The sequence below is a fragment of the Doryrhamphus excisus genome, linkage group LG13 (assembly GCF_037039965.1).
Source record: "Doryrhamphus excisus strain RoL-2023G ecotype Guam linkage group LG13, RoL_Dexc_Guam_v1.1, whole genome shotgun sequence".
Lineage (NCBI taxonomy): Eukaryota > Metazoa > Chordata > Actinopteri > Syngnathiformes > Syngnathidae > Doryrhamphus > Doryrhamphus excisus.
The window spans coordinates 20,542,059-20,569,082 of record NC_136369.1 but is presented as its reverse complement, the minus strand read 5'-3'; the positions used below and the strand labels follow the sequence as shown (position 1 = coordinate 20,569,082).

General features: G+C 42.5%; 3 protein-coding genes across 5 annotated transcripts in view; all 3 read left to right on the top strand.

The window, feature by feature from the left end:
• The window catches only part of LOC131139161 (insulin-like growth factor 1 receptor), a 51,308-nt gene extending 43,975 nt beyond the window's left edge, over positions 1–7,333 (top strand). The window contains exons 17-21 of the mRNA XM_058088476.2: positions 748–855; positions 963–1,125; positions 1,999–2,128; positions 2,210–2,344; positions 2,931–7,333. Coding sequence (XP_057944459.2) covers positions 748–855; positions 963–1,125; positions 1,999–2,128; positions 2,210–2,344; positions 2,931–3,453 — 1,059 coding nt within the window. The 3' untranslated portion in view covers positions 3,454–7,333. The remainder of the gene's footprint in view (positions 1–747; positions 856–962; positions 1,126–1,998; positions 2,129–2,209; positions 2,345–2,930) is intronic.
• Positions 7,334–7,706: 373 nt separating this feature from the next.
• On the top strand, positions 7,707–13,460 carry lrrc28 (leucine rich repeat containing 28). 2 transcript variants are annotated; one of them, XM_078795725.1, is made up of 11 exons: positions 7,707–7,837; positions 8,178–8,260; positions 8,347–8,440; positions 8,538–8,578; positions 8,679–8,716; positions 8,931–9,068; positions 10,184–10,390; positions 10,499–10,601; positions 10,954–11,174; positions 11,254–11,413; positions 11,647–13,460. In XM_078795725.1, exons 3-11 carry the CDS (start codon positions 8,414–8,416, stop codon positions 11,714–11,716), a joined length of 1,005 nt encoding a protein of 334 aa, XP_078651851.1. In that variant the 5' UTR covers positions 7,707–7,837; positions 8,178–8,260; positions 8,347–8,413; the 3' UTR covers positions 11,717–13,460. The 2 variants fall into 2 exon arrangements, with proteins under 2 accessions (XP_078651851.1, XP_057945647.2); XM_058089664.2 differs by having other exon boundaries at positions 8,178–8,440.
• Positions 13,461–14,014: 554 nt separating this feature from the next.
• LOC131139780 (synaptosomal-associated protein 25-A-like) overlaps positions 14,015–27,024 on the top strand; it is a 32,762-nt gene continuing 19,752 nt past the window's right edge. The window contains exons 1-3 of one of the 2 annotated variants that reach the window (XM_058089666.2): positions 14,015–14,166; positions 23,626–23,731; positions 25,808–25,849. In XM_058089666.2, coding sequence (XP_057945649.1) covers positions 23,660–23,731; positions 25,808–25,849 — 114 coding nt within the window. In that variant the 5' untranslated portion in view covers positions 14,015–14,166; positions 23,626–23,659. The remainder of the gene's footprint in view (positions 14,167–23,625; positions 23,732–25,807; positions 25,850–27,024) is intronic. The other variant, XM_058089665.2, reaches the window with a different exon arrangement.

Sequence of the window (27,024 nt, the reverse complement as noted above, 5' to 3'; positions counted from 1 at the left end):
CGCAGCTCCCTCAATGCCAGAAGCACTCGTGCAACCACAGTCACACGCCTGGAGTGTATTCAAGACACCAAAAAAAAGGAGCAGTAATTTCACACGAATAAAGTCAAGATATGAAGAGAAAAGGGTTGCAATCTAATTTGAATAAAAGTTGTAGTTTAAAAGCGTTTTGTCATATTTTGAGAAACAAATAAAATACAAAAAAACAAAAAATCCAGTAATTTTTGGAAAATTTATTATATTAAATTATTATATTTACTATATACTATATTTGTTATAGTATTTATATCATATTTTTATATTTTATATATATTTATTATAGTATTTATAAATATTTATATACTGTATTTATTATAATTACTTTATATTATTATATTATATAAATTATATTATATTTATATAAATATATATATTAATAAAAGCATAAAATTACAACGAGAAAGTTTATTTATTTTTGTCAAAAGCAAAAATGAAAAAAAATGTAAATTCTAAAACGCTCTCCTTTTGACATTAGTGTCCCACGTGTGCAGTTTTTTTCCTACAATGCCGTCGTATATTTAATAATACTGTATATCAAAGATGTTTCATTGTGTGCTTCATAAGTGTAAGTGTGTAGGGGTACGGGGTACAGGGTACAGTACATGACTTTGGGAACCGCAGCTCTGAATTCTATCAAAGTACTGTCCCTTGAGAAGATGTTCTGGATTCCACATTGTGAACATTCGTGTTGCATTTTTGTGATTTGTGCAGGTTCGTCTTTTGGGGGTGGTGTCCCAGGGCCAGCCCACTCTCGTCATCATGGAGCTGATGACGCAAGGGGACCTCAAGAGCTACTTGCGCTCCCTGCGGCCTAAAGAGGTAAGTCATGACACCAAAATAAAAGTTGCATGTCCTTAGCTTGTGCCGGGGTCGTGATTTATGGACTCTTCAACTTCCTGCCTCCCACCCATGTTGTGTTTGTGCAGCAACAGTGGTCCAGTTTGTCGCTCCCGCCCCTGAAGAAAATGCTCCAGATGGCGGGCCAGATTGCGGACGGCATGGCGTACCTCAACGCCAACAAGTTCGTGCACAGAGACCTGGCAGCCCGCAACTGCATGGTGGCGGAGGACTTCACCGTGAAGATAGGAGGTGAGGCGCGCCGGCGAGCGGGAGGCGTGGCTGCGTCAACATGTTTATGTGCGCCTGCCGACGGCTGACCTCTCGTCTCGCCGGGGGCAATATCCCAGGAATGTCTGGAAGGAATTTCATTATGTCCTCCGCCGCTCAAGGTTGAAGCGATAAGAAGTTGGCGGTCAAAGTCGTGGTGACCTCACGCGGCTCATTAGCACAGCCACAAGTTCACAGTTCGCTATTTCAACCTTTTCGTTTTTGTCTTCAGACGCTTTTACTGACTTTATTATTGTTTTTACATGCAGCCTAACCAGGTCCACATCCATCCTCTTTCTATGCCGCTTATCCTCATTAGGGACGTGGGCATGCTGGAGCCTATCCCAGCTGTCTTCGGGCGAGAGGCGGGGTACACCCTGGACTGGTGGCCAGCCAATCACAGGGCACATATAGACAAACAACCATTCACACTCACATTCATACCTATGGACAATTTGGAGTGGCTAATTAACCTAGCATGTTTTTGGAATGTGGGAGGAAACCGGAGTACCCGGGAACAACATGCAAACGCCACACAGAGATGACCGGATAATCCAACGCAGGCCTTCCTGATTTCCTGGCTGTGTGGCCTACACGCTAACCACTCTACCACCGTGCAGCCCTATCACAGAAAATCATACATTAAAAATAATGGAACTGTATCGTCCATGAACGCTTGACATTACGAGTTAAATATCCTAAAATTCAGAGATGCAAGCTATTGATTGGACAGCAGTGCTAGAGGTTTGATTGCGCAATGCAAGGCTCTTCCGATAATCCGATGTCGTAATTTGTGCAGGATCTGTGCCATTGACGCTTGTTAACGTTTGTGTGTTTGTTTGTTTTTTTTCGTAGACTTCGGCATGACCCGAGACATCTACGAGACCGACTACTACCGCAAAGGTGGCAAGGGTTTGCTTCCCGTCCGATGGATGTCACCCGAGTCTCTGAAGGACGGCGTGTTCACCACCAACTCGGACGTCTGGTGAGATGCTTTTTCACCCCACCCTGCGTCGGCTCTCGACAGAGCTGACGTGTAACCAGGCGTCCGTCTCGCCGTCTGCAGGTCGTTCGGGGTGGTCCTGTGGGAGATCGCCACGCTGGCCGAGCAGCCCTACCAGGGGCTCTCCAACGAGCAGGTGCTTCGCTTTGTTATGGAGGGGGGCTTGCTGGAGAAACCGCAGAACTGTCCTGACATGCTGTAAGTTGTCACGCCTCCTCTTTTGGTTTTCATTACCGGGCTCGTAAAGGAATTCTGTGTCCGCACACGGGAAAGCTGCCTGTGTGAAAGGGAATAGCAGAAAGCCAGACAACGTTGTGAAGTTGTGTTGAAAGCCGGAGTTTTTGTCCGACAAGCAACTTATTAGCAGTTGAGTTAGAGTATAATTTAATTTAATTTAATTTAATTTAATTTAATTTAATTTAATTTAATTTAATTTAATTTAATTTAATTTAATTTAATTTAATTTAATTTAATTTAAACTTAAATGATATTCAGAAGGCAGGAAGTGAACAAATGTAACAGTTACTGATTGTAAAAGTACCAGATGGAGGGGTAGGATTTAATAAGCTTTGCTTCTTCCTACTCCTTTTGGACATGTGGAACTGGGAACTGATTATGGGATGCACTCAATTGGAATCTGATGCATGTTGAAATGAAATGAAACCATTCCCATTCCCATTATGTGATTGGAGGATGCCATGTTGCTGCATGTATAGCGCTTTTCCGGGTTCTGTGTAAAAGGCACAGGGCAGTAAACGGCGCTTACGACTTGTGTGCGCCGCAGGTTCGAGCTGATGCGGATGTGCTGGCAATACAACCCCAAGATGCGTCCGTCCTTCGTGGAGATCATCAGCAGCATCAAGGACGAGCTGGAGCCGAGCTTCTCCGAGGTCAGTTTCTTCTACAGCGCCGACAACAAGCCGGCCGACGCCCCGCCGCCTCACACGGACAACATGGACGACGTACCCTTGCACACACCCTCCTCCGCGCAGCCACAGCAGGCGCCCGGCACCCTGCCGACGCCCCCCTCCCCGAGCTCACAGGCGCCACCGGGGCCCTCACTAGCCCCCGGCTCGCCCTCCTCCGCGCCCTGCACATCAACGGCCGTCGTGGACAAGGAGCCCGCCGGACATCAGGCGGCCAATGGCCTCACGGGGGCGGTCCTAGCCTCGACGGGGCCACCCAATGGGACGGGCTCCGTCGTCACAATGCAACAAACTCTGGACGAACTGCCGCCATACGCGCACATGAACGGGGGGCGTAAAAACGAGCGCGCCATGCCCCTCCCTCAGTCATCTGCCTGCTGATTGGACTTCACCAGACTGCCGAACCTCCGCCGGAGTGTTTTTCCTGTTTTTAAGCCGGGTGTGGCTTCCCGGCGAGGAGCAAAGACTCATGGGAAGGAAAAACCAGTCAAGTGGTCCGTCTTCTTTCTGCTGTAACCTCCACAACTTTTCATTTCTACCAGCCGGCTGTCGAGACGCGACACTGCCCCCTGCTGCCCGGTCGGAAAGGAGGGACGTCGCCTCTCAACTTATTTGACAATAAACGCTTTGGTACTCTTTTTTTTTTTTTTTTTTTTTTACGTGTTCAAAAACAAACAACGAAACAGGAGACGAGGCCTTCATCCGAGACCATTGTGGGCGGGCATTACGGCGCAAACGGATGCATATCTACGGAAAACAAGCACTTGAAGCAAAGCAGAGGGAGGGAAATCTTTCATTTTTCTACACCCAAAACGGCACTTTGGAATATTCTTGGCTGCGCTCTCCATTTTTATTCACTGCTACTTTCTACATTTAAACAAAAAAACATTGAAAAAAGAACTTTATCTGAGCCACAATTCATCACAAAGTGCTGTTTTATTTTTTAGTGGTTGAGTCGCCAAATGGAGCAGGAAAAAAAGGACTGAAGAGGGCCGAGCAGCCGAGTGTCATTGTTGGAATATTATTATTGTTTTGTTTTGGGGTTCTTTTTTTTTTTTTAGATCAGTCATTAGACATTTACAACATCTCCGCACGAGCAAGAGCATTTACGCTAAGTTTGTCACTTTTTCTACTTTTTTATACGGTTGGAGATCTTGTACAGAAGAAGAAAAAAGCTGCTATTCCTTATTATTATTATTTCTCTTGTGGTTGTAATATAGATTATCTATCTATACAAATATATATAAATGAATATATATGTGTATATACAGTATATATACATATATATGTGTATATATATATATAGAAAAGAAGAGACCTTCAGGTTGAATCCACAAGCGTTTTCACTGCAGTCTGTTTTTTTTAATTGTTATTTCATGCTGATTATTGTTGCCTGAGCTGGATTCAAAGAGGTACGACTTGCCTGTTTTTGTTGTTTGGAAACCCCCAACGTCACCATCTAGAGGTCAAAAGCCAGACGCCCCCCCTCCCCCCCTCCCCCAATTAAGTCTCAGGTCAAAAGCGAAAAGTCGCGTTTATTTATTACCTTTATTTTGCTTTGCGCAACCGTCGGATTGTTAATTGCCGTCTAAATTATTCCTGTTAAATATATCTTTGCTCAATTTGACAAGATTTGTCGATGATGATGATGATGATGATGATAACGCTCAGCTTTAATCCCTCGAGTTCTTCAATCGCTCAAAAACTGCGCCGTTTATTTGCCAATATACGCCAAAAACGGATCACTGCGCTAGCCGCTTGCCTCGCTTTTCCATTCTGTTCAAATTCCGTGATCATTTCTTACCAGTGACTTTAATGCTACTTTTTGTAGCGCTAAAAACACACTACATTTTTCAGCTATCATCACTAAATTAGCCGGTTGGCTAAAGCTATAAAAGTGGTTAAGTCGGGAATAACAGCGCAGCGAAAAACACTATTTTTTTTTGTATAGAGTACGGTAAATGTATGCTAATCATGCCCGCTAACTGACTTGGTGGTATTTTGCCACAAATGCGAGCCGCAGCTCTAAAGCTGAGTTAAGAATTTACTAATTAATTTATTAAAATTTCTACCCCGTCACCCGGAGATGTAAGACGTTTACTGAAGAAATGCTTTCATATTTTGCCTGGAAAAAACGCCACATTTGGACTCAGCAGCCCAGTTGTTATTTGGTTATTTATGTTCAGTATTTTTTTGTGTGAAGTGTAAATCACTGTACAAAATATACCCTGATGAGTCTTTTTTTTTTTTTTTGGTTATATTTTTTTTGGTGCATTTCTAATGGTTTTTTTTTTGCTACTTTGGCAAAAGGGAAGGTTTCAGTTGTCGGTTTGTTTTTCGTTTGACCATCCATCTACCTCACCGTTTGTTTTCTTTTATTTATTTCTGTAATGATGCGTACTGGATTTGAAAAACAAGCATCATGGTTGAATGTGGAGCTGTAGAGGGCCAACATCAAACCAAAACCATCCTGCTCTTGAGCACAGAAACATGGGGCTAGTTTTTTATTCATGGTTATCAACCCTTTTTTTGTCAAAATGTTGACAATGTTGGGATTGTTTTTCTGATTCTTTACTCTCGGGGACGCTGCTGTTGGAAATGAGGGAAGATCACGCTTGACAACATCGCCAATTTCGCACAATTTCTCGCCTTCACCTGCTCTGTGAAAGTTGCCAAATTTTGAATTACTACAAAGAAAAATTAGACAAATTACGACTGTTTTGTGACACTTTTATTCTTGTATGGTTATTATGTTTCTTCGGTTCAGGTTTTTCTTATTTACATTATTTTCATAATAACACGACTGTTTCCTTCCTTCTCGAAAAAGTAGCTTTCAGACTTTCTTGCAAATTGAAGACATTATTTTCAGAAGAACAAGACTTTTCCGGGAACATTACAACTTCCTTTTCTTGATAGTTCAACTGTTTCTCGTAACTTTGTGATTTTTTTTTTGTTGTATCAGTAAGACTTTTTCTTTCATATCAACTTGCCGTTATGACTTTCCTATCATATTTTGGCTATTGTTGTGGCATTAGGCCTTTTCTACTCATAATATTGCAATTTATTTCCCATATTTCCGCTTTTTAAACACATTTTTTCATAACATTTCTACTTAATTCCCATAAAAATATGACTATATTCACCAAAAAAAATCAGCTTTTTTCTACTCAATATTTTGACATTATTTTTGTAAAAATGCAACATTATTCCTGTAACATCTTGACATTTTTTTGCAATATTACAACTGTATTCCTGATTGATTACCATGTTTTTCGTATAATACTTAATAATTTTCAGTGCAGTCCTAATACAATTTTGCACATAATGACATATCAACATAAGGGGAGAAAAAAGCTTTTTTGCTGCCCATGTTTCTGTTGCTTGTCCCAAAGGAAAACATCTTGGTACATTGCGGTGAGCATCTGGAGGCACATTCATACTTGGCTGTAAACCCCCCCCCCCCCCCCCCCCCCAACTCTTTTCCATACTTGTGTGTATTTTGGTCACCGTATCTGTTGGTCGTGTCTGAGGTGTTACGTTCATGTTCTGCCAGGTAGAAGGAGGTTTGTGCACCATCGGACGACATCTGCTTTCACTTGAAGGCAAAGCTGGCTAATGATGTGCTCTGGTTGCCATGGTAACACCTCCGGGAGCTGAGGGAATAGGCATGTTTTGTTTTTTTTTCTTTTTCCACTTCCTTCCTACTCACAGGTTTGGAAAGCGAATACTCCTTTTCTGCCATTATTGGACTTGTTGCCATGGTGATAACCAGGTGACCCCCACCCCCACCCCATCCATCTTCCTCCTGGTTTAGGAGCAAAGAGGTCCAGATTGTTCTTTGGTTCCTCTTCCCTGTAGAATAGAGATAAGGGATCAGGATGGCTTTGTTTTGAGTGTTTGTGATCTGATTTAACCACCCCACCCCACCCCCGCCCCCCACTGGAAGCGTGGACAAAATGAAACAAAATTATTTTTAAAAAAAATCATTTTGTTGCTTCAATGGCCAATTTATCAGCAAATTTTTCACGTCTGTACATTTTTTCATAACCTTCCATTTTTTTTCTTTTGAGTGTTTCTTTGAAATGACGAGTTTAGAATGAGGTTTCATTTTGGTTTCCTTTTTGTACATGCTGGGTATTTTTTCAATATATTCTGAATACTGGAGGGAAAATGTTTAGCTGAAGGAAAAGGAGAATGTTTGTTTCTCTGATTCTTTTTTTTCTACGTGAGATTTAAGATAAATAAAAATGTATGCAAATCACTGCTTGCTTACTGGTGTTATTCTGCTGCAGATTTAATAGTTATACATTAAATCTTATACACTATATACAAAAATACATTATACATAATTGACAGTACTATGAATGTAAGTGGTAACTAATCTACAGTAGTGCAAATGGCAATATTTGGTAGCAGTCAAGTGTTTGTTAGTGTTTCTTGCGCATGCGTAGCCGACATACGCACTACTGTTAAAAAAAAGTGTAATTTAATTACAAATTTATAAAATTAGCACATTTTGTGTGGCGCCAGATTTTATCGACTCAGGTTTGAGCCAACAAAATCCTCCAGAATACCTTTAGAGTCTAGCTTCCGCCCAGATCACGTTTTGAGCGGAAGTGACGTCACGCGATGTGTGTACGACAGTTGCTTTTGACCGAGCTGTGGCGTTAGCTCTTTCGCTTAGCTTGATGTTCAGAATATTTCATCCTCGTCATGTTGGTGTATGTAATTAAAGTGTACCGGTCCTTCACTGTTAAACTTTAAGGTAAGGTCCTTTTTTTTAAAAAAAAAATCTGCTATTCTTGCTTAGTTTTGTTATTTTGGCATGGCTGCCGGCGCTTAGCTACCTAGCTAGCTAACTCCGCTGGGAAGCTAATGCTAGTCAGCCTATGCTAACGCTACAAGCCTGTTGACAGATTCTGTCTTCAGTCTGTAACTTTCTTTATCGTATGTTTGTATCACAGTAGCCCCGAAGTGTGCTGTTTGTGGTCAAATTTATCATTGCTGTAATTTGTAGTCACGTATAGCCCATGCAATGTTTATTAAAGTGAAAATGAGGATATGGCATCTGGAGTCGCATTCTCTCTCAATGTTGTTTTCTTCAGAGAGACAATGATGGCGTAGAGGCAGGGAAGGAAGGAAGGAAGGAGAGGACCCGTCAAGTCTCCACAGTGAAGGAGAGGAAAAGGTGTCCTTTAAGATGGCCACAGAACTCCATGAGACCATAGTCATGGCCAAGCAGGAGCGCCACAAAAATCTCTTTCTCAACTACAGGAATCTGAACAATTTCCCTGTCGAGCTGCTCAAAGATGAAGGCCTGCAGTTTCTGGAGAGGCTGTACATGAAAAGGAACTTGCTCACTACCTTGGTAAGCATTAAACACACCACTAATCAATAGGAAGTCATTGAAGATGCACTTCAATTCTTGTGAGGTTTGCACCATGTTTTTGTGTTTGTGTGTCCAGCCTGACAACCTTGCACAGAAGTTACCGAATCTAATCGAACTGTGAGTATTCAGGAATGGGATTCCGTAGTGACTGTAGTATTACAAAATTCGTTTAGTTAGCATTAGTTTTTAGGGTTTAACCTTTATTTATTTTTTTAAGGTATTTGCACTCCAACAACATAGTGATTATTCCGGAAGGTGAGCCCCCCTCAATGTTCCTATTATGGTCATTGCATGGTCAATAGAATTTGAAAATCATCCATGTGCAGCTTACATACGCTACCAGTCAAAAGTTTGGAGACACTTTTTCATTCAGTTGCATTATAGTGTGTCTCCAAACCTTTGGATTTTGCCACTTTCTCAATGAATTGCATGGTGAAGTGTGTGTGTGTGTTTTCGGTCTGTCCCTCAGCCATTGGTAACCTAGCTCGGCTGCAGTCACTGGACCTGAGCAACAATGCCCTCCAGGTGCTGTGCCCAGAGGTGGGCCGGCTGAGGTCGCTACGCCACCTGAGGCTGTCCAACAACCAGCTCAAGTGTCTCCCACCAGGTAAAACGCTCCTTGTTGCCATTGCATACAAGCTAAGGCGTAGCCACGGCCATTATTGAGCTTTAATTATGACGCCGTTTTTTGTTGTTTTCATGTCTGCTCCACAATTTGACTCCCTTCCTAAAACGACTGCAACATTACACCATTCTAAATGAATATGGGGGTTATTTGCAAGTGCAATAATATCTCGGCCCAGAAGAGGGCAGCATTGTTTCCTTACACGTGGGCCACTTTTACAGTCAACCACGCTAACAATACCACATCTATTACAAGCAAAGAAACATATGAAATATGTTGAAAATATGCATATTGTTCAATTTCTTTTTACCTCACCTAACTAATAAACTGTACAAAAGCCATACTATAGTCATTTATACTATAGTCATGTATATATATATATATATATATATATATATATAATTGTATATATTAACATATATAATATATTATATTTCTTCATTTATTTGCTAATAAGGTATTTATAAATCTGCACTTCTGGTTGGATGCTAACTGCATTTTGTCTAACTGTTGCCCTGCACCAGTGACATGAGCAATAACAGGAAAGTTTAATCTAATCTAATTCCAAGATCTAATCTAATTCCAGTGTATTTTATTGTTATTTTATTCACCAGGCACTTTATTAGGTACAATTTTGATTGATCCACAGAGGTGTTCATTCATTTAACTCAACATTAACATGTATTAGAGAGTCGGAATAAGAAAGGTCTTAATATTATGCAAACTACAACCACAATAGTAAATGAAAAGGCTGTTTTTTTATTCAAATGAAGCCTTTTATCAGATTTAATTGGATCCTGTAGGTACCTCATAAAGAGGCCAGAATATTGGTTCATGCTATGCTACCAGTCTGGGAGTCCCAACTGGTTTGGTTGGGGGACCCAAATTGTGGAATTGTTTTCAACTGAAATATCTTACACTTAAATGGATTGTTTGCTACGTGTGAAGCGCAGCGGCGACGGAACGCTGTCTTCTCTTGGCGGCTTGCCGTTCTCCGGCAGATATTTGCAGCTTTGTGTCAAATGGACGACGGGTTAAATCCCGAATGACCGCTTCAGACAACTGCCGCTTTTAAGTCCTGCCTTCCACCCCCGCAGAGATCGGAGACCTGCATGAACTGGAGACTTTGGACGTGTCCATGAACCAGCTCATGTCCCTCCCCGACCGGCTACACCGCTGCCTCTCTCTGCAGAACCTGAGCGCCGACCACAACCTGCTGAGCCACGTCCCCCGCCACCTCTGCTGGCTGCACCGCCTCAACCAGCTCTCCATGGCGGCCAACCGCCTCACCTTCCTGCCGCTCGGTCGGTGTCGGTTCCCCTCAAGCCTGTCACGTCTTTGCTTGCATGGAATTATTATTATTATTATTATTATTAAACATCCAAAGTGAGTCACTCTTGTTGTGTTTGTAGATCTGGGCCGATCACGGGAACTGCAGTTTGTATTTGTGGACAACAATTTGGACCTGAAAGGCCTCCCGTCCTACTTGTACAACAAGGTCATCGGCTGCAGCGGGTAACGCCACTTCCTCGCTGCTCCTTCTGTTGAATAAGCAAAGTGCAAAGTGCCAAAGAAAAAGCAAAAACTCCTCTGCGGGGTTATATGTTGATATCATGCGACCCTGCTATGCAAAAGCTACTTGAAGGCATTCTGTCTTTTCACTTAGTAAATATGCTTTTAAGTATGGGATAACGGCAGCATATGAATAAGATGCTTAGTAATGATAATAACTATGAAATAGAATATCAATAACAGTTGATTTTTAAACATAATCCATCTGTACACCAGTCCTTTGGCGCCCTTTAGCGTCCACGCGGCCTTACGTGATCTAAATTGGTCATTTTAAATGTGTGTGGCATGGTCACAGGTGCGGCGTGTTGCCGCAGGTCCAAGCCGGCGAACCGGGCAACTTTCTGGGTGAGGCTCTGAGCCAGGCTCTGGTCGGGCTGCCTGCTGAAGTCAAGGTGGTCGCCTCGGAGACGGACAGCGTAGTTCCTCTGGAGGAGCTCGCCATGAGAACGCTACACCGCCTCTACCACCACCATCATCATCATCAGCAGCAGCATCACCACCACCGACATCACACAGGTGACGTCCTGTCTACGTCTGCACCACATGGTCGAAAAACGTAAAGATGACTTATCCCCCCCCACCTGCCTCCCCCAAGATGTCAACCTTCTGCCTCCCATCGCTCTCCCAAAGAGTCTTCTGGACCTGCTGCAGTTTCCTCTGGGTCACTGTCACCGCTGCAGCCAAGCCATGTTCACCATCATTTACCCCAAACTCTTCCCGCTGCGGCACACCGCCCTGGCAGGCGTGCACCGCAGGTTTGATACACTTTCTTTGTATTCCAACATCATATATATATATATATATATATATATATATATATGTATATACGTATATATATGTATATAGTATTCAGATCAGTCCTTTGGCAGCCACTGACACTTCATTTCACACGTCAGCTCTCTCCCTGTGCTTTTTTTTCTTGTCATTTATCGTCTTTTTTCCAAATGTGTTGCTGTGTGTGTGTGTGTGTGTGTGTGTGTGTGTCTAGGGCCACCGTCAGTTTTGTAGCCTACTGCTGCTCCAATCGCTGCCTTCGGACGTTTAACCTGCAAGGATGACATCACTGCTTCGGTTTGGCTCCTCCCACTCCGGAGCCCCCGCCGACGAGCACGGGGCGGCGACAGCCTCGACGACAGCGGACCGTGACGGTGTCCCTGCGTGCGTATGAACTCCCGAAGTGAACTTTGCACTTGGCTGTGCTGGTTGAAACGATGAACTGTCTGCGTTGCAGCTCTCGTAGAAGTAGACGTGAAGTAACCTACCCGGCCCCCCCGGCCCCCGCCCCCGACTCACCTGAGAGCACTTTAACATGTTTGTTATTCCAGCCAGGACTTGATGTTGAAAGAATGTAGTTGACATATACACACACTAAATGTTGAATTAGTTTTATTTTGTGTCCAATCCAGCACTCAAGGACGTTCAATTGAACACACAAGGAGATGAATGCCAGTCAACGTAACAAAGCCGCAACCATAAACAAATGCTTTGTCCCTTTTTAAACACAAGCTTTTCTTTGAATTACACCCAAAGCCACATACACTTGGTAAACACGCGCTGACCTTTCACCCCCGCCCCGGTGCCGTTCGGTTCTTTGGATTTGCCACTTGTTTCTGTTTCCATGGAAACCTCACATCAGCAACGCATTACTCATGACTTTGTACTCGCCCGGTCACAAGTCTTTAGTGGGAAGTGTTCCCCCCCCCCCCCAACCAAACCATCCAGGGTCTTGGATCGCCCAGCATGATGATGCTAGTTAGACTGAGAGTATGTTAGCACATTAGCATCATATGGCCGTTTTCTTATTCCTGTTATGTTTTTGAGCTAAATGTAGTCATGGAAGATGAAGATATTGAGATAATTCCCCAATATTTCCGTTTTTTAAATACACGAGTCTGATGTAATCGTGGCCCATTTTTGGGTTTCTCTTGTTGAGTGCAGATTACACGTTTGCCCTTTGGTGTGTGTGTGTGTGTGTGTGTGTGTGTGTTAATACATCATGCAACAGCTGAGTAATTTCCTGCCTGTGGGTAGTAAGCAAGCAGGCGGGGCCCTGGCTTGGTAGTTGGGGGGGGGGGGCTGCAAGCTGTGAAATGTCAAGTCTTCACATCACATAATCAACATTTAACCTGCTTGTCTTTTCTTATTTATAGTAGCACATTCACCTTTGAACTTTGGCCCGATTTCCTTGCCAAACGTGTTGTCTTGTCTCGGTTTTTTGTTTTGTTTTGTAATTTAATTTGAAAGGAGGCGGTGATGAAGAGGAAGGAGAAGATGAGCAGTCCGAACGTGTGAAGTGACAAGTGATGTGAGAAAGCGGCACAGGCGACAGCAGTAGGAAGAGGATGATTGACAGGTCTCTGCATCTCATCCTTCACACGAACCACGTGACATCGTCACAGTCGACATTTACCCCCCTCCCACAAACTGCTGGTTTGGAAAAAAGTAAGTTTTAACAAGTTTCAATGAAAGAAGATGGATTTCGTGGTTTTAAGGTTTTAACTAACCTTAAGGTCGCTAGCTTGACTTTTTTTGCCATAACATTCCTAATCTTTAATTTGTGTTATGTATGAAGACTGCCAGCACATCACGGTTACATAAAAGTGTAAAAATGTTAAATATCCTTAAATATCCACCCACCAAGTCCATTCCTGAGCTGCCCAGGTTTTTACTGCGTGTTGTGTGTTTATGTAAACCACTACGCTACGTCAGAGGGCGCGGCCATTTTGTCATTAACATCAAGCACAAAACAATGCCGGGCGGAAACTGTGCTACTGGACCATCAAAATAAAAGACGGTACCACAACCAAATGGCCGTTTGTTGTCTCTTAGGATTAAGAGTAGATACGAATTGCTCCGTATTTTTTTTTTACAATAAATCACTTACGTTACATAACTTCCGACCCATATGACGTATCATTTTGTTGAAACTCATCTTTATACAATCGCCTTTAACAGAGCGACTTGATTTGTCAAAATAATTTATTTGGAGATGATACATGACATTACGTGTCAGTTTTCAACACTGTCCCATACTACTGATATCAACTTAAACTGTACATTTCGATTCGAATTACTTTCTTGCTTTTACTTGAGTAGATATTTGATATCAAAATCTCAGAATAAATACTTGAAGTATCATCTACGGTTTTCCATACGATTGGTGTTATTTGTCGGTTTCAGTAGTATACTGTTGAAAAGTCACATAAGTGTCATATAACAAGGGAAAGCAACACCTTTATGAAATAAAGTTTTTATTGTGCAAGAAAACATACAGTACGTGAGTGACATACAAACACAACTCACGGTCGCTTTTGTTTTGTAGAACCTTAACCGGAAGCGTGGCGCCAGTACATCCGCTCTCTTCCGCGAGCCGAGGGAGGGCTCCACCTCCTTATCGCCGTCATTCGGGTGGAAGCCAGCGAGCGACGGAGCGTGCGGCGTGCGGACATCTCGAACCGGAATCACGGCAGGTTGAAAGCAAGAGAAGAAGCAAGTCGAGCTTTACCAGGTTGGTCGGCTCATCTTTTATTTTTTTAAATCAACTTTCTTTCACTTCCTGCTTGTTTGTTTGTTGCACGAGGCAACAACACAAATCCCAACCTCGCCCAGCGACTAAACAAGTACACAAGAGTATTGATTTATATCGGATGGTTCACTTTCACGGTATTGACGAAATAACCCGTCATTGGGGGGGGGGGTCATTTGATATGTGACCCAGTATTCGTAAATTAGATTTATCCTCCGTGTTACGAGTGAATTTTGACCTTTAAAGGGCTCAAGCTCAATGGACACGTCACAGTTAGGAAACAAAAACAAAAAGAAAATTACATTTTTTTGTGTGTTTGCCATGTTGTTCCCTTGACCTTTGACCCGGACCTCAGTTTTGTGCAAAACCCTGAAAGCAAAGTGGTGAACGGCACCTCTTATATTACCATTACAATATTACCATTACTATTACTACAAGTGCTAGTATATTAATATACTATAATATAAAATAATAGCAGCAGTGAGTAACAGGCATGGCTACAGGGGGCTCAGTGAGACTTTCAGCACCGAGGACAGCTCCAGTGCTGGTGCTGAAACCTCTTTGAACATCTTTGTTTCTCATCTTTGTTTCTCTTTTTTAGTCAAATAAAGTTAGGCAGTGTGCGTCACCTTCACCAAAATATTATTAGCAGCTCTCTGCACCATACACTATTGTAAATAACACACATATTGTTCAGTAATTTGTCGAAACGCAGCACTATTGTCTTTGTTAAGGCGCCGTTGCTGTTTCGATAAACATAATGTATCATTTCAAGGACATTTGCTGTATTGTTGGTGTTTCTTCTAACACTTGTTTTCTAATGTCAGCAAGGACAAAGAGCTCAGGCCGTCCCCTTAAGTAGATCAGCACGTGTGTATTAAATTGCTATCCCAGTAAGAACCACAAACGACCACAAAGCAGCGAGTGTCTAACCCGACCGCAGAGCGTTTTTGCGGCGTAGCGTTTTAACCGACACCATTAAGCTGTCACACAAGTGTAAAAAGCGGTCTTAGCCACCATAAAACAACAAGTAAACACTCGGCCTTTGCTTTTAATGACGCATAACCGCGGCGTGGAGCGCCTTTCTCGTCACTCACGATTGACAGGCAAGTGTAAAAAGAAGTTAGCCACCCGTCACACCTTCCGGGGCTGCTTGGTCTGATGTTGCTGTTATATAACACGTAAAAAACAAAAGGATAACGTGCTTATGTAATGATTCACATCGTGTGTGTGACCACATTGTTTACGGCATTGCAAGCTAGCTTATATTAGCTAGCTCATATTAACTCATTTCCTCGTGTTTACTGCACAGCAAAGGGGAAGAAATGTGTGCACGTTTCATATAAGGGTTGGATTTTTTCAGATTTTGCTGTTGTAAAATGTCGATGAAACATACAGGCAGCATTTTGGCATGTTTAAGCGTCATGCAAGTGTAAAAAGAAGCCAATCTCTGCTCATATTAACTCATTTAATCCCACCCATTAGATGATTTGGGCTGATCTTTCTGGTAATCGTAATCGTATGTCATTTTTTTTGTTGTTTTCAACTTGCTTCTAACACAGAATATTGGAACCGACCAAAGGAAACATTCGACTCCCGTCTTTCATCAGGAAAAAAAATCTTCTTTCTACCTTTTTCCGTTCTTTAGTAATCAGCAGTCCAACATAGGGAAGTTTCAGGAAAATATCAGTTCCCGACTAATAAGGGAACTAATATTTCAAGCATAGCTTTCATTCATACTAATTTCATTTCATTCATACTAATACCAAGATGGTACTAGTATGGCTTAAAATAGCTCCGAATAGCCACGTATACATGGACCCAAATATTCCAATTGCATTCGCTTTATTTGCTTAAACGGAAAGAACTGAACCTTTGGATACATCTCATTCCCAAAGAAAAGTGCCAATCCCAATGAATACCGTATTTTCCAGACTGTAAGTCACACTTTTTTTTTATAGGTTGGCTGTTCCTGCCACTTATACTCCAGAGCGACTTATAAATGAAAAAAGTGTTTATGTTCCATAAACCCTGGACACCTTTTGTGTTCATGTTTATTTTTTGTGTAGCTGAATAAGCATTGTGTTAGCATATCTTCCACCTATTCAGCCTGTTCTCTATTCTTTTATTCATGTTAGAACTTGCCTTCCAAGAGGACCTAATGTCTGTTTTGGTCAATAAATTACCTGCAAAAAATGACACTTATACTCCAGTGCGACTTATGTATGTTTTTTTCTACCTAATTAGGCATTTTTGGCCTTGTGTGACTTATAGTCCAGAAAATATAGTATTTCTATAAAACAGGTCCCGAGTTTAATGATAAAATATTAGCAAGATTGATTTGTATCTTTTCCTGTTTAAATTAATCCCGGGTGTGTTATGAGATATGACGTAACACGCAGATCGAGATGTTCTTCAGTTTTAAAAATGGAGGCCAGCAATCGGCACTGGACTGAAAACCAAAGTTTGTTTTTGATCCAAACTCAATTTCAAGAATGAGCGAACGAACAACTCGCAATACGGAGTTATTCCAACAAGTGAAAGAAAAACTCTGGGAAGTCGGTATCACGTGATGTTGATGTTTACGTTTTTCTGGGCATGCCCTATTGACTATTCTGTTGGATTATAGATTGGAATATTCCTTTCCATGGTATAGCAGCCCATGTAAATATAGCTTGTGCTGCTGTAGCTGCTTGTTTCCGACGCTGTTAAGCTAACGTGGTACCCGATGCTTTACATGCAGTAATCAGCCCAAAGCCGGTCGTTGATGCAAGATCACCTGTTTTGATTGATTTTTATTGATCTTCACCCTGAAGCGTGCATTCAGTCCATTGACAGCACAAACTTTTCCATTGGCACCACAGAAATTCCCCACATCATTCCGCGTACAGCGGTCCAAACTTCCGGGTGGTGGTCAGCACATGACCACCACCGGTGCTTTATGGGAATTATCCAGCCACACCCACGGAGCATACATTCACATATTTGGCTCTTAGACATGGATACTATTGTTTTTGGAAAAGTCATTCGGAAAGATTCCATTCGGAAAGAGGAAAAAGTCCTCATGTAAACGTGGCTAATGAGCCAACGCTGATAGCAGCGTTAAAAAGAAGCTAACTGCTGCTTACACGAGGACGTAAATGTGACCTATAGTGGCACAGGAAGTGAAAGAAAAGGGAGCGCATGTATGGCAAAAAGAAGGGGAAGTGGTGTGTGTGTTATGTAAGTTGTGTGTGTATATAAAAAATAAATATATACGTATATATATATATCCATATACCCACACAGTATATGTGTGTGTAGGCTTGTGGATTAATCCAGCGGGTTTTATCCTCAGTGAATGGGACAGCGGGGCTTTGCAGTGATTATCCCTGCAGGCCTCAGATGATTGCTTTGAATCTGCTGCTCTTCCCACTCTGGCGTGTCTCCTCGTCCCACGTGGGCTCTTTCACAGAGACGCTCAAAATGTCCAACAACACTGAAGTCATGAAATAAGATTTTTTTTTTTATTCTATGCATCCTCCAACGTGCCACCATTTTTGGACTATCACAGAAAAATTACATTTTTATCTTAGCTCCTTCCAGAAATCCACTTTTGTTTATTTTGTTCTCTCAGTGGGCGACTCGTCTTGGTCTCCACGGGCGCCATATTGAAATTCAGCCAGTCCTTCAACCACATTATGAATACTAAATACCTGTGATAAGTACATGGTTGATATTTCAAAGGTTGATCACGATGTATGATTCATCCAAAGATGGTCGACATCCAACCCAAATACAGTAATGGTAATGGTAATGGTAATGGTAATGGTTTAATTTCATTTGAACATGCATCAGATTCCAATTGAGTGCATCCCATAATCAGTTCCCAGTTCCACATGTCCAAAAGGAGTAGGAAGAAGCAAAGCTTATTAAATCCTACCCCTCCATCTGGTATTTTTACAATCACTAACTGTTACATTTGTTCACTTCCTGCTTTCCTAATATAATTTAATAATACATTTTTTTGTTTTTTTTTTATTTTTACAAAATTAATTAAATAAAATAAAAATAATTAATTAATTAAAATTAATCAAGTAAATTTATTTATTTATTTATTTTTTGTCCCGTACGGAAGTACTGGGTGATATGATCATCCAATGCCATAATGGGTACCATAGTGCGTGTCAATATAGTGATATATATAGCACATCATGACTGGTTCAAGACTCTTCATCCTTGTATTTAGCAAACATCAACTGCTTGTATTGTTTCTTGAATTGGCTCATCGTTGTGCATTGTTTGATTTCCTTACTCAATCCATTCCATAGTTTGATTCCACATACTGAAATGCTATGGCTAGCATAACGTAGTCCTAGCATAGAAGTGTTTCAAATGTACTTCTTCCCTGAGATCATATTTCTCCTCTCTTGTAGAGAAGTATTGGATGACATTTTTAGCTCATTGCTTATTTTTAGCCTTATGCATTATTTTAGCTGTTTGAAGATGAACTATATCAGCAAGTTGAAGTATTTGTCATTTTACAAATAAGGAGTTAGTATGTTCTCTGTAGGCGGCATTATGAATTATCCTTACTGACCTTTTTTGCAGTACATTTAGCCAGTGAAGATTGCTTTTATAGTTATTAGCCCATATTTTCATATATCTCATATCCCATATACTGTTGGCGAAATATGTATGGCTAAAATTAGCATCAAAGTCAATGTTATGCTTGAATTTTATGCTTCCTGCTTTTTTGAGAACTAATATTTAGCTAAAACTTATCTATGTTCTACGGCTGATTACTAAAGAACAGAAAAAAGCTTCAATAAATAAAATCGGCTGATAGTTGGACGATATCGATTTTTGGCAAAAAAGCCAATATGGGACGTCGCAAACTTTCAAGCATCGCGATATAGAAATACAAGGCAGGCATTCATTGAAAGACGTTGTGATGATTTACTCATGAAGGATAAAACAAGGACCTCTACATAAGGAGTCTTATTTATGTCTTATTTTCTCCTATTACAGTATTTCTGCTCTACTATATCTTCTAATAGAAATGTAAAGGTGACTATAGGGGTGTTATTTCATGTCTAGAAGGCTCTCATAATGGTAAAAAACATATTTAGAAGGTTGTAAAAAAGTTTTCTATGCTCTAACAGCAAAAATATTCCATTTTTAAATAAGATATCGTAATTGATGGAATTAAGTTTATCTTTTGGGGTCCAGAAGCGGTTAACAGTGATAAATGAGGGAGAGCCAAAAGGGGCTGTAAAAACGGCAGCAAAAAGCACCCAAAGGCGCCAACGCACCACATCGAGTATTGGCCGTGTTACGTTGTGTTACGTTGTGTTACGTTGTGTTACGTTGTGTTACGTTGTGTTAGGTTGTGTTACGTTGTGTTACGTTGTGTTACGTTGTGTTACGTTGTGTTACGTTGTGTTACGTTGTGTTACGTTGTGTTACGTTGTGTTTCTTGGCAGCCAGGCGTGAAGCGGCCAAGGCGGAGTCTGAATACTTTGAGCCTCCAGGCTCCCATGATGCTCTGTGGCCCGCTTCCATCCTGGCACATGTTTCGTGTTTATAGGTCAGCGTGCACGCGGGCGCTACGTACGCAGCATCTGTGTGGAAGCGTGCATTTAGCTTGTAGCGCTGCAAGCTAGGCTAAGCTAAGCTAAGTCACAGTTAGGATAGTTTGACCAAAAAGACGAGAAGGGGTCCTGGCGGAGACAAGGCAGTCAGGATCAAGTGAAGATCAGCTTATCTCATTTGGAGCCACAGCTTTACTACCTCTTTGTGACCTCCGGCAAACCAGGAAGTAGTCGTTTCTTCTTCCTGCTTCTTCTTCCTTCTTCCGACGCCAACATGATGGGATGCCACGGATGAGTCCCGCAGGCTGACTAAGCGAGGACACGATGAAACCAGGACGTATTAGCATCGCAAACGCAAGCGTTGTAGAGCATTGGTTAGCATGGTTAGCATGGTTAGCTCGTGAGCTAGCGGCCATCTGGAATCCCTGCTACATAAGAGCTGTGTTGTAAACACTGAATAAAAGGAGTGTAAAGGCGACTATAGGGGTGCTAGTTCATGTCTACAGCGCTCTAATAATGTTCTAAATGAGATTTTGAAAGTCATAAACATTCATAAACATTTACATTTATTCATATTGAATTTTATATCGCTAACGGGTGTGGAGCCAATGAACCGCTGTAATTAACCGATATTCTTCATGTAACAAACACAGAAGGATGAACAACACAGTGTCTAGCTCCTTTCTTCAACGTCACCATTGATTATGCGGTCCTGTGGTGGTGCGTTCAAGTGCCCTGGGAATTTTCCGCGTCTGGTTCAGGCTGTCAGACATTAGCCAATGGCAGCCAGACCTCAATGCAGGCTCGGTCCCGGTGGAGATCAGGTCCACGTAGGAGATCAGGTCCACGTAGGAGATCAGGTCCACGTAGGAGATCAGGTCCACGTAGGAGATCAGGTCCACATAGGAGATCAGGTGCACGTAGGACATAAGGTCCACGTAGGAGATGAGGTCCACGTAGGAGATGAGGTCCACATAGGAGATCAGGTGCACGTAGGACATAAGGTCCACGTAGGAGATCAGGTCCACGTAGGAGATCAGGTCCACGTAGGAGATGAGGTCCACGTAGGAGATGAGGTCCACGTAGGAGATGAGGTCCACGTAGGAGATGAGGTCCACGTTGGAGATGAGGTCCACGTAGGAGATGAGGTCCACGTAGGAGATGAGGTCCACGTAGGAGATGAGGTCCACGTAGGAGATGAGGTCCACGTAGGAGATGAGGTCCACGTTGGAGATGAGGTCCACGTTGGAGATGAGGTCCACGTTGGAGATGAGGTCCACGTTGGAGATGAGGTCCACGTTGGAGATGAGGTCCACGTTGGAGATGAGGTCCACGTTGGCGTATATCGCTGCAGGAAAGGAGGGGGGGGGGGGGGGGGGTCCAGGCGGCCCACAGAAAGGAAATGGAGTTGTAGAGGAGAGAGTGAGTAAATCCTCTTTCCCCTCTGACTTTAATCTGTCACGGCCTGAGCTGCTGTCCGTCAAATGGGCGGGGCGGAGGGTGGGGGGTGGGGGGGGGGGCATGGGGGCGCTCGGGCCTTGACTTGAGATGGATGATGATGGATGAGGTGAATGGATGAAGGTCCGTCTGCTTGCTCCTTTCTTGTCTTACATTGGCTCAAAAAAGTGGGAGTCCACTAGAGGGGGGGGGGGGGGCGCTATCGGTGAACACCTTCCTGTCAATCACATGACTAAGTCCCGCCCTCAAGCATGAAGTCCACCCTGAGAAATATTTTTACTTTAATTTGATTTTGTGATTGGCTTAAAAAACCATGAAATATACCTCATATTCATTCATTCACATTCAAAATTATTTACATTATTTGTACAAATTACTATTTACTCTATCTCTCTCTCTATCTATCTCTCTATCTCTCTCTCTATCTATCTCCATCTCTATCTCTCTCTCTATCTATCTCTCTATCTCTCTCTATCTCTCTCCATCTCTATCACTCGCTATCTCTCTCCATCTCTATATCTCTCTCTATATATCTCTCTGGCTCTCTCTATCACTATCTTTATATATCTCTATATATCTCTATCTGTATCTCTATATATTTCTATCTCTATCTCTATCGCTATCTCTATATCTCTATATCTCTATCTCTATCTCTAAATATCTCTATATATCTCTATCTCTAAATATATCTATATCTCAATCTCTATCTCTATTGCTATCTCTATATATCTCTATCTCTAAATATCTCTATATATCTCAATCTCTATCTCTATTGCTATCTCTATATATCTCTATCTCTATATCTCTATCTGTATCTCTATATATCTCTATCTCTATTCATCTCTATCTCTATATATATCTATATCTCTATATATCTATATATATCTATATATCTCTATCTCTATATCTCTATCTGTATCTCTATATATCTCTATCTCTATCTCTATATATATCTCTATATATATCTATATATATCTCTATATATATCTATATATCTCTATCTCTATATCTCTATCTGTATCTCTATATATCTCTATCTCTATTTATCTCTATCTCTATATATATCTATATCTCTATATATCCCTGTCTCTATATATCTCTGTATATCTCTATCTCTAAATATCTCTATATATCTCTATCTCTAAATATCTCTATATATCTTTCTCTATATACATCTCTATATATCTCTGTATATCTCTATCTCTAAATATCTCTATATATCTTTCTCTATATACATCTCTATATATCTCTATCTCTCTAGAAATGTCACCATTTGAAGTACCATCATTTGTTTATTACTTTTAAAAAGACGATATGTTGTCGATATCAAATTCTGTTCTAAGGATTGATTGTGATCAATGCCAAAGAAAAAGTGCAAATAGATCCAACAAATAAGTTTTTCCACCATGTATCTGCCTGGCCTCTTGTTGCTAGGCAGATTTCATAGGGCTCCGTCGTCCTGCCCCAAGCCACACCCACTAGGCTTGCTAAGTGCTAAGGAAGTTTAATCATACGGAAGCGCTGCTCTGTATTAAATATGAAGCGCTGACAAGGCGCGTGTCTTCAAGGAACGTAGGACAGGAAATCGGCCCGAGCAGGAAGCGGCTCGGCTGCAGTAAGATAAGCATCCCACCAACAAAGATGGCCGATGGAAGTCTGGCACCAATAGCAGCTTTATGTAGCGCTCGTTATGCCTCATCTCGTTACGCTAATCCTCCTGCTAGCTTATTGTGACGGCCAAATGCAAAATGCCAACATCAATATTTGAAAGCGGAACGGGTGCGGCGGGGGAGTGAGCGAGGGGGGGCTGGGGGGGGGGCTCACAAAAGTAGCTTGCCGAGCTGGTGTTTATGAATTATTAAGAGGCTGGGAGGGGGAGGCTCACGCAGGATTGGAGATACTTCATCAGACACGACTACAATACCTTTATGACATCATATGTTTACATCATTCATATTCATATTCATGACATCTCATACAGTTTTGACATGGACTCATTCAACCTCAGCCATTTTGGCGGCGAGCGGCCATTTTACACCATTTGGACTATTTCTTTCTACCTTTCTCCCTTCTTTAGTAATCATGAAAGATAATGGTAATCATCAAGCGTACTTGAGTCCAGGGTGGACCCCGCCTCTCGGCTGGGATAGGCTCCAGCACCCCCCACGACCCTCGTGAGGATAAGCGGAAGAAAATGAATGAATGCACCGTCTCCTTTCTACACTGTTGTGCTGTGAGGCGTTCAGGCGCACTCGTAATTGGGAGTTTTATGTGTTAATTGTTTTTCATTTGCTACACTTTGGGAACCTCGGCTTGACAGCTTTACAGATGCCATGCACCCCCCCCCCCAACACAGAACGTAAACGACATATTCTGAGCCTCCTTTCTCTCTCTCTCTCCCTCGGTGCAGTCATTCCAGTTGAGGTGAAAGGTCAACACCCACCATGGCGGACGACGCGGACATGCGCAACGAGCTGGCCGACCTGCAGACTCGTGCGGACGAGATAGCCGATGAGGTAAACGGGACGTGCTAACGCCAAATGTCACGCTTAGAACAATTTGTCTCTTGTGACCCCCCCCCCCACCCCCTACCCCCCCCCCTCCTCCCGCCATCCATCACTTCTTAGGTTTTTCTTTTTTAGGAGAACTTAGTTCTTCTAACGAGCTAAGAGGAAGAGCAGATCATTTGGTGCAGCAGCAGAATAATGGAGGATCTCTAATGGCCTCCTTAAATATTCATGCTGCATAATGCAGATGGAGGGATGAATGCTTGTATTGATGGATGAACGCATGAATGGGAATAAGGCTGGATGGATGAAAAGATGGTCATAAGGAGGATGGATGGATGGATGGATGGATGAAAAGATGGTCATAAGGAGGATGGATGGATGGATGAAAAGATGGTCATAAGGAGGATGGATGGATGAAATATAGCCTAAAGAGGATGAATAAACGTGTCTGAAGATGGATGAATAAATGAACAGATGCCTCCATTCATGATCACTGATGGATGAAAAGATGCCTTGATGGATGGATGAATGGATGCCTTGATGGATGATCATTGCATGGATGAATGGATGATCATTGCATGGAAGAAAAGATGGATGGATGAATGGATGGATGATCATTGCATGGATGAATGGATGGATGAATGGATGATCATTGCATGGAAGAAAAGATGGATGGATGAATGGATGGATGATCATTGCATGGATGAATGGATGGATGAATGGATGATCATTGCATGGAAGAAAAGATGGATGGATGAATGGATGATCATTGCATGGATGAATGAATGAATGGATGATCATTGCATGGAAGAAAAGATGGATGGATGCATGGATGGATGAATGGATGATCATTGCATGGATGAATGGATGGATGAATGGATGGATGAATGGATGATCATTGCATGGAAGAAAAGATGGATGAATGGATGGATGGATGGATGAATGGATGATCATTGCATGGATGATGATTGCATGGATGAATGGATGGATGGATGTATGGATGAATGGATGATCATTGCATGGAAGAAAAGATAGATGAACGGATGGATGAAGAAGTCAGGTAAAGACGCATGGATGGTTGACTGGATTGATGGATGAAGGGATGGATGAGTGGATGACTTTATCGTATGAAAGGATGGAAAAAGCAACGGATGAATGGAAAGAAGGGTAGATGGACGAGTGAACGAACGGATGGATGAGCGGGTGGATTGATAGACAGCCGCATTAATGAATGGGTGACATTGATGGACAGAGTGATTGACGGATGAATGAATGGAAAGATGGATAAAAAGATGGAAGTACGAATGGCTCGGTAGTTGAATGGATGAATGGATAAAAGATGGATGAATGGCTGACTGATGAAGTGGTGAAATCCTGGATGGATGGAAGATGGATGGATGGATGGATGGACGGAGGTAAATACGGTCTGTATGAAATGACGAGTGTATGGGCGTGGTCCACGGATGAACGAGTGAATGCATGCCAGTCCAGTGTGGATGGAGAACAGGAAGATGGAGGACAGGAAGATGGAGGATAGGAAGATGGAGAACAGGAAGATGGAGGATAGGAAGATGGAGAACAGGAAGATGGAGAACAGGAAGATGGAGGATAGGAAGATGGAGGATAGGAAGATGGAGAACAGGAAGATGGAGAACAGGAAGATGGAGGATAGGAAGATGGAAAACAGGAAGATGGAGGATAGGAAGATGGAGGATAGGAAGATGGAGGATAGGAAGATGGAGAACAGGAAGATGGAGGATAGGAAGATGGAGGATAGGAAGATGGAGGATAGGAAGATGGAGGGTAGGAAGATGGAGGATAGGAAGATGGAGGATAGGAAGATGGAGGATAGGAAGATGGAGGATAGGAAGATGGAGGATAGGAAGATGGAGAACAGGAAGATGGAGGATAGGAAGATGGAGGATAGGAAGATGGAGGATAGGAAGATGGAGGGTAGGAAGATGGAGGATAGGAAGATGGAGGATAGGAAGATGGAGGATAGGAAGATGGAGGATAGGAAGATGGAGAAGAGGAAGATGGAGGATAGGACGTGCTAACTGGCCTCTGGTCTTCTCTCCACAGTCGCTGGAGAGCACTCGCCGCATGATAGCTCTCGTGGAGGAGGTGAGTGATATCTTTTTATACATATGACCTTTGACCCCGCCGTCATCCTCAAGTCCAAAGCCTCGTCCTGATTCCCGGAGACATGCTTTGATAGCGACGTATGAAACGTCCCCTGGCAGGCTGCGCCGTGCTTCAAATGAAGCGCCCCACCTCCACTCAGCCCTCCACTGTGAAGTCGTTCTTCCTAAGCTTCCACTTTTAGACTAAAGTGTCCTGGTTGTGTCTGCCACTGTTTGGGCTGCCTCACATCATCACGCTGGGGGGGGGGGGGGGGACAACTTCTTGACAAAGTGAGCTCCTCTCCAGGGACAGGAGGGATAAATATATCCCAGCAATAACCCACACAGCGTGCATAATGGACACGTAACACGCTGGAATATCAACACCAGCTGCCTTCATATCAACCGCATCTGCTCACGTTGGGGCGGAGACAGCTCAGCGGCTTCACCAGATTTCACTTCAACCATATTTCTATTATCATCTATATTTTTATGCTGTGTTTTCAACACTGTTAGTTGGATCGTTCATATGATTTCATCTTCTTATTTCCCTCTTAACATTACTTAGTAAGGGGCTGCACGGCGGTCCAGTGGTTAGACCTCACAGCTAGGAGACCACGGTTCAATTCCACGGAGTTTGCATGTTCTCCCCGTGCATGCGTGGGTTTTCTCCGGGTACTCCGGTTTCCTCCCACATTCCAAAAACATGCTAAGCTATGCTAAATGATTCGGTTGAGCTGGTTTCATAATTATATCTCTTGAGTGTTAAGTTGGTGTGTGATGAGTTTAGTGTTCTTTGTAAGAACACTAACACATTCCAAAAACATGCTAGGTTAATTGGCCACTCCAAATTGTCCATAGGTATGAATGTGAGTGTGAATGGTTGTTTGTCTATATGTGCCCTGTGATTGGCTGGCCACCAGTCCAGGGTGTACCCCGCCTCTCGCCCAAAGACAGCTGGGATAGGCTCCAGCACCCCTGACACCCTCTTGAGGATAAGCGGTAGAAAATGAATGATTCGATTGAGCTGGTTTCATAATTATACCTTTTGAGTGTTAAGTTGGTGTGTGATGAGTTTAGTGTTCTTTGTAAGAACACTAACACATTCCAAAAACATGCTAGGTTAATTAGCCACTCCAAATTGTCCATAGGTATGAATGTGAGTGTGAATGGTTG

What these genes read in the sequence shown, in the direction of transcription:
- lrrc28 (XM_058089664.2), top strand. Translation starts at nt 8,273, where the DNA reads ATGGCCACAGAACTCCATGAGACCATAGTCATGGCCAAGCAGGAGCGC. An exon ending in TTACCGAATCTAATCGAACT is followed by an intron (nt 8,579 to 8,678) that starts GTGAGTATTCAG and finishes TATTTTTTTAAG; the next exon opens with GTATTTGCACTCCAACAACA. An exon ending in CCTCACCTTCCTGCCGCTCG is followed by an intron (nt 10,391 to 10,498) that starts GTCGGTGTCGGT and finishes TTGTGTTTGTAG; the next exon opens with ATCTGGGCCGATCACGGGAA.